This window comes from Giraffa tippelskirchi, chromosome 7, assembly GCF_054371585.1.
Source record: "Giraffa tippelskirchi isolate mGirTip1 chromosome 7, T2T-mGirTip1v1.2.pri, whole genome shotgun sequence".
Classification (NCBI taxonomy): Eukaryota; Metazoa; Chordata; class Mammalia; order Artiodactyla; family Giraffidae; genus Giraffa; species Giraffa tippelskirchi.
Window position 1 is genome coordinate 48,333,777 of NC_137281.1, and position 6,780 is coordinate 48,340,556.

Here is a 6,780-nt window from a genome sequence, read left to right on the forward strand (position 1 = left end):
CTGCTGCAGCTGCTGCCTGGGGCCGCCATGGCCTGCAGCCGAGGCGCGGCTGTGTCTAGGGCGTCGGCCCCTCGCGGAGAGCTGCAGGGAGCTGCAGCCTCGGCGGGATGTGTCATCCTCTTATAGAAACCCTATCGATTTCTGTCCTGGCCACTTCCCCCACCCCCTGGCCTGTTACTTTGGGGGGTATTCATACCTTTAGGGTGTCTGTCTGCATTGTTCCAGGACAAACACCCTAAAGGTATGCACAGGACTTTTGAATTAATTCTCTCGAGGATGCTCCTAAGCTAGAAGGATACTCTACGTACATACGCACCTAGGGCAGGGCGTGTGACCACCTTAGAAGTGCGTTTGCATTTTAGGCTGGTAACTTGCATGAACTGTGCACGCCTTTGTGTTGGCACCTAGCAATGGGAGCTTCATCCTGCGGTCCCAGTGTGAGCCAGACCAAAATGGGCCTTGGGTCGGCCTCGACAAAAGCGAATGCAGTTCTGCGAAGCAGGCCTTGTGAAATCTTGGTCGTGGATGTGGAGGAAGTAACGCCTGTAGAATCTGGCCCTTCCGGGTTTGCCTGGAGCCAGACTCTCCTTTCTGCAGGGAGGTCTGGACTTTTCTCTCGTCCCCAGACCCCAGGTCAGGCCCGAGACCGAGACCAGGCCCATCCCTGATCCCTGGGCTCCCCAGGGCCGGTTTTCCTGCCCCAGTCCCTCTGGGTGCCTCCCATCCAGCCTGGCCAGGATGTGAGTGTGCTGGGAGATCCCGCCGAAATGAAGGTGCTGCAGGGGAGATGAACAGGAAACCGGGGTTCACTGCCACCCCGGACTCTGGTCCAGTGGCGCCGAAGCCCCGCATTACCAGGGCGCACAGAGGCCTCTGGCGCGCCAAGGAGCCAAGGGAGTGGGCGCGGGGTCTGGAGAAGCCTCACCAGAAGACCGGGGCGCGCGCCGACTGGGCCGGCATTGGGTTTCTCCTAATCAGCCTCACTTCCCCGAGCCTCCGTCCTAATTGGGGCGCAGGCTCCAAGGGAGGAAGGAGGGGCCCCCTCCCGCCTGCCCGCCGAGGTTGTCTGGATCCCCAGCGCAGCGGTTCCCGCACCGGAGGCCTGAGGGCTTTGCTCTGGCCAGGTTCTCCAGGGCATCGGTGGGGGCAGGGGATAAGGAGAGGTGGCCTCCGCCCCAAAGACAGGGCCTCCTCTGCCCTCAGTGAAGCTGCTCTCCATGCACTACCCTCCGCTCCAGCTGCCTGAGACCCGAGGGACAAAGTTGCCGGCTTCTTCCTGTCCCCTTTATCTCCGTTTTATAGACAGCTGTTAGTTTGGGCATTAATTGCCCGGGCGAGTTTATTGATAATTTTGATGTAACAGAGCACCGGAGAAATTGCCCTCATGTCCAAAATGTCAAATTTGAGAAGAACCAGGTTCAGAGGCTCATGACCCCACGACGCGGAGAAACTGTGGTGGGTCTTGAACAGGCTGCACCGGCAATGTGACTTTACTGTGTTTGTTTTCCTAGGTAGCTGGGAATTGGAATAGAAAGAGGGTCAGTAGGGGAGACAGACTTTTTAAAATGGATTTCCCCCCTAATGATTTAGGGGAGAAACGTGCCTATCACCTTGCTCTCCCACCAAGAGCCTTTTTCTTGCTCAAAGTTTACTTGCTTCTCCATTGGGGAAAACCAAGTGTAGGGCACCAACAACAAAAAAAAATCTCCTATCAAAAAAATAAAACCTTAGAAGATGCTCCATGATTTACAACAGTTGGAAACAGTAAAGTTTGAAACTCAAAATACAATTCTCATTGGTCCTGGAGTGAGCAAAGAGAAAGTGTAAAATATTATATATATGTGCACACACACACACATATATATATATGTATGTTTTTCCCTGGGGGAGGGAAAACTACAGGTTTTTTTTAAGTTTGATTATTTTTTTAAAAACAAAAAATGACATTTAGAGGGGCAAAGGGCTCTTCTTAAAAAACGGAAGCCAAGAAAAATAGTTACTCTTGTCCAGATTTCACTTCAATGTGAAATGAAGAGTGAAAAGAGAAGGATTAGCCAACAAATAAAAAGGGGGAAAAAGAATTAAGAATCATCCATACTTTAAATACAAAAAAGAAAGAAAGAAAGAAAAAAAAGACTGGCGAACCCAGGCCGGTTACTGTCTATATTTTGAAGATATTCTGCAATCCCAATAAAATACTCATGCAATTTTATTTCTAGTTGATACAATATAAGGCCATATACAAATGTTATACATTTTTATTTTTGTTCTTCTTTAGGAAAAAATACACAAAAGGCAAAAACATCCTCAAATTGTCATTTTTGTACAGTGCAGAAGGAAATTTAAAATACGTGTCACAAACGCTGCACCCCAGCAGCCAAAATACTAAAAAAAAGGGGGGGAGTCCTTCATTTTATATATATATATATATTTATATAAAACATATGGAAATTTGTCTTTACACAGATCGGACTTAGTTTCAAATTTACAATGGATATCTAAAAAAAAAATTCTACGCGGCAAATATTGCCAACAAAGTTACACCATTAATACTGATAAACGGAGGAGCCTATGCGGTGTTTCGATTATTAGGGAAAGAAAGTAGAATAAATAACAGGATGAGCCTTGCTATCGTTTTTTTTAAAAAAGTGCCTTAACCTTTCTGCGTCACCGAAATCCTGACTCAGGGCGCTCAGCGGGCCTTCCCTGTCCCCACTGCACCCTGCCTGCCTCACGCTCCCACCAGAAAGTTTACAGTAGAGATCGGAGACAGCTGGGTCTCAGGAGAAAAAACACCCACCAAATCAGTCAAAACAAAGTTCAACCCAAACCAAAAAAGCCTGAAGAGAAGGAAGGAGAGGAAGGCGGAGGAGGATGGTGGCAGAGGCCGGGAGAACCGCCTGCTTCTGGGCTCCTGGTTTCTTTCCTAAGATGAGCAGTGGCTTCAGAAATGCAAGTTACTCGCACAAGGATCCACCTGTGGCTGACGGGAGGACTTCTGAGGTGGGGAGGGAGAGGGCGACTTCTTGTCGCCCCCTCCTTTCCTTACAAGAGACGGCTCTAAAAAGGAGACGCGCATTCCAAGACATTCTTTCCAAAAAAAAAAAATAAAAATAAAACGATAAATACTCAACCAAAAAATAAAAGTATTTGATAATGACGGTTTCACACGTTTGCCTTTCTCCTATAAACCTTCCCCGACGTTTGCCGTTGGAGGGGGAGAGAGGGAGAGACCGTAGCAGAATGCGTGTTCAGATGTTGAGAGTTCTTCCCCAACACAGCACCTTCTCAGCCGGTTTCAGTCGGATCAAAAATAGATACTTATTTATCAACAGCTGCAGTCAGATCAGACCCCCGCCATCACCATTTTAAAAAAAACTGTTGAGGGAGTGGTGGTGGGGGGAGGTGCCGACCTCGCTCCGTCTTCGCCTTGCGGGATCCCTTTCTCAATAATCCGGTTGGGGAGGGGTCAAACCCTTTTCTTCTGCCGACGGTTATACCTCAAAAAAAAATAAAATAAAATAAAGCAGTTTCTGGTGACGGGTTCCAAAGTCCTTGCACACGGCCAGCCCCTGCCCGGAGGGGCCCCGGAGCTGTGGCCTCACATGACGCAGGGCTTGATGTCTTGGTAGGTGACCTGCTGGTGGTAGTAGGAGCCGCCGCCAGCCGAGTGCATGGACGAGGATGCCATGGTGTTGAAAGAGAAGACGAACTCCTTTCGGTCACACATGCTGGGCGACTGCGAGTGATACCGCGGGATGCCTGCGGGGGTGAGGCGACAGGAAAGGGGACGTTAAAGGGTGGCCTCCGGAGGTCCGGGCTCCAGGTGGAGAAGCACCGTTACCGTGGGGCGCCCCGGGGGCAGGCCTGCCTGGCTCGGCGCTGGGCCGAGGCCTCCCCACGTCCCAGTTCCCGGTTTCAGGTCTCAGCCGGGCCAGCGCCCAGAGGGAAGATTCCCTTGACACTGACAAGGACCCCTGCTACCCTGGCTGCCCCGCTGCCCGGGTCTCTCCCTCCTTGGACGCCGAGCCTGGCTTGGGGGGCTTCCAGTGGCTGACGAGGAAGGGGTGAGGGGGCCAGCAGGGACGGTCCAGCGGCCTCCACTTCCAGGGCAGCCTGAGGCCTGGGCCTGGCGCTGGGCAGCCACCTTCCAGCTGCCGGAGGTGGCGGTGTCCCCAGAGCAACGAGCCAGGCCGGCAGGGGCCAACACAGGAGCAAAGAGGGCTTCTCCAGAGGAAGCGTCTTTGGGGAGCCAAGCCTACAGGACTGCTGGAGGCCGGCTGGAGTTTGAAGCAGCAGGGCAACCCCTGTGGAGAGCCCTCCAGCCTCCAGGCCCGGCTCCTGCCTCCCGCAGGCTGCTGACAGCTGACCCCTGACAGGCCCCTGCTTGGATCCCTCCAAGCTCCTTCAAGAACCAGATCCAGAAGTCTGCTAGCGCGTGCTGAGATGGAGGGTCCAGAGGGGAAGATGGCTGTGCATCTTTTTTTCTCAGGGGGGATTGGAAGCAGAGCGGTACCTGTGGGCCTAGAAACCTGGATCCTGAGAAACAGAGTCTGTTGGGGCCTGCAGCTCAGACCTTCGATCTGGGCCCCTCTCAGCCTCTGTCGCCACAAAAAGCCCCCGACTCAACGTTCGCATGCCCCGGGCCTGGTTCCCGAAAGGCCGGGCTCTGAGCCTCTGAGCGCCAGCGCTGAGCCCCACCGGCTTTGGGCCTAACTCTTCCATCCTGCCCGGCTCAGAGCAGAGGCGGCTCTCCCACAGCAGCCGGAGCGAGCCAGCTGCCCTGGGGCTGGGCTGGCTCCATCCTGGGAACTCACCCAGGTGTCAGGGGGCTAAGGGACCTGAGAGGACTTAGAATATTGGAGTCTAAGTCTTTGAGGTGAGGATGGGGCCTACCTGGCCAGGCTGGGGCGGCCAGCATCTATCTGGGCTTTGAAACAGAAAGGAAAACGGCATGTTAGTCTATGGAGGGATTCCGGGCTGCACTCAGCCCTCAGACAGGGAGAGGTAGACAGAGAGACACCTTGGGGAGCTGAGGCCTCCATGGTGCAGCTTGGGGACTGGCACCCCACGGACGTGGCCGCAGGCTCCAGACCAGGGTGCCAGCAGTCTGGGGGGGGGGCTAGGTCTGTAGTGTACTCACAGATGTCTGCCGCACTCCCCCTACCCCCCAGTCCTGGGGATAGCTCGGGGCTCCCCACTCACCTTGCAGCTCAGCAGGAGCGTTGTGACTGTTCTGGTGCAGATACGGCTGGTCCAGGGAGTGCGTGGAGAGGCTGCCGGACAGGGGATTGGCCGCGGGGTTGCAGGGGGACAGGGGCTGCTGCTTTATGTAGGAGGCGCTGCTGTTGAGCGCCGCCGAGGCGGAGGGAGGCCAGGCAGCCGCGGAGCCCGAGTAGACGGCGTGGGGCTCCATGACCCCACCGGCAGCCGCGGGCAGCAGTGGGGAGGCGGGCACCGAGCCGTCGTGGTGCGGGTACTCCCCGGCCGCCGTGCCGCCACAGCTGCCCATGTACGAGTGGCCGCCGTTGGCAGGCAGGTGGGGCACCGAGTGGCTGGGCAAAGCCATGCCGTCCACGTTGCCCGGCAAGTGGCCGTTCATCATGCCCAGACCTCCCTCCAACGCCAGGCTGTTGGGAGGGCACGAGAGGCCGCCAGCAGAGCCCTGGAAGCTGTAGGTGTCCGGGAGGTGGTTGAAGCCGAGCCCGTTCATCATGCTGTACATGGGCTTGAGCGCCTGGCATTTCCTTCGGAAGCCGCGCGGCCGCCGCCGAAAGGAGCCCTCCTCGAACATGAACTCGCTGGCCGGGTCGATGGTCCAGTAGTGGCCCTTGCCCGGCCGCCCGAGGCCCTTGGGCAGCTTGATGAAGCACTCGTTGAGCGAGAGGTTGTGGCGCACGGAGTTCTTCCAGCCCTGGTAGGAGCCGCGGAAGAAGGGGAAGCGGCTCTGCAGGAACTGGTAGATCTCGCTGAGCGTCAGGCGCTTGGTGGGCGAGCTCTGGATGGCCATGACGATGAGCGCGATGTACGAGTAGGGCGGCTTCTCCGGGCGCCGGATGCCGGCGTTCGTCTTCTTGGCCTTGGACGGGCCGGACGACGCGGGGTCCATGGCCGCGCCGCCTCCCCCGCCGCCGCCGCCGCCGCCGCCGCCGTGCGGTGGCTGCTGCTTCTCGGGCGCCGAAGACATCGGGTGGCTGCTGCCGCCGCCGCCGCTGCCGCTGCTGCTCTGCGCGGCCGACGAGCCGGGAGGAGGAGGAGGAGGAGGAGGAAGGGGAGGAGGAGGGGGAGGGGGCCGAGGGGGAGGGGGCTGCGCGCGCGGGGCTGGCTGCACCTCTGCCGTCATCGGCGGCCGCTTCTCCGGAGCGAGCCTCGGCGCGCCCTCCCCCGCCCGCTCGTCCTCCCCGAGGAGCGGCCGGGTCCGCGGGCGGTTGGCGCAGAGCCCCCCGCTCTCCCTCCCGCTCCCTCCTCCCCCCCCTACACTCCTCCCTCTTTCCCTCCCGCCCTCCCACAAGGGAAGGAGCTGAGCAGAGGCTGAGAGCAGCCTCTTTGCAGCCTGGGCGGAGACCGCGAGGAAGCCCCCACACACACACACACACACACACACACACACACACACACACACACACACACACACACACACACACACACCGGTTTTTTGGGGCGGGCAGGCACCCCCCTCGGGCCTTTGGCCGTGCGCCCCCGCGGGGAGCAGCGCTTGGTCCTCGCCACCCGCGGCGCTCGGCTCCACGACTCCAGCCGAGGCCGCCCACTCTGTGTAGT

General features: G+C 57.5%; 1 protein-coding gene across 1 annotated transcript; it reads right to left on the minus strand.

Moving 5' to 3' along the window:
• Positions 1-2,987: 2,987 nt before the first annotated feature.
• On the minus strand, positions 2,988-6,187 carry FOXF1 (forkhead box F1). Its single transcript, XM_081514518.1, has 2 exons — positions 5,206-6,187; positions 2,988-3,762 (listed from the first exon to the last, which is right to left on the minus strand). Exons 1-2 carry the CDS (start codon positions 6,185-6,187, stop codon positions 3,602-3,604), a joined length of 1,143 nt encoding a protein of 380 aa, XP_081370644.1. The 3' UTR covers positions 2,988-3,601.
• Positions 6,188-6,780: the final 593 nt, after the last annotated feature.

Excerpts from the sequence above, each read along its gene's own strand:
- FOXF1 (XM_081514518.1), bottom strand. The coding sequence starts at position 6,187 with ATGTCTTCGGCGCCCGAGAAGCAGCAGCCACCGCACGGCGGCGGCGGC. Across the intron at positions 3,763-5,205 it reads CGCTCCTGCTGAGCTGCAAG|GCATCCCGCGGTATCACTCG; the intron begins GTGAGTGGGGAG and ends TCACCCCCGCAG.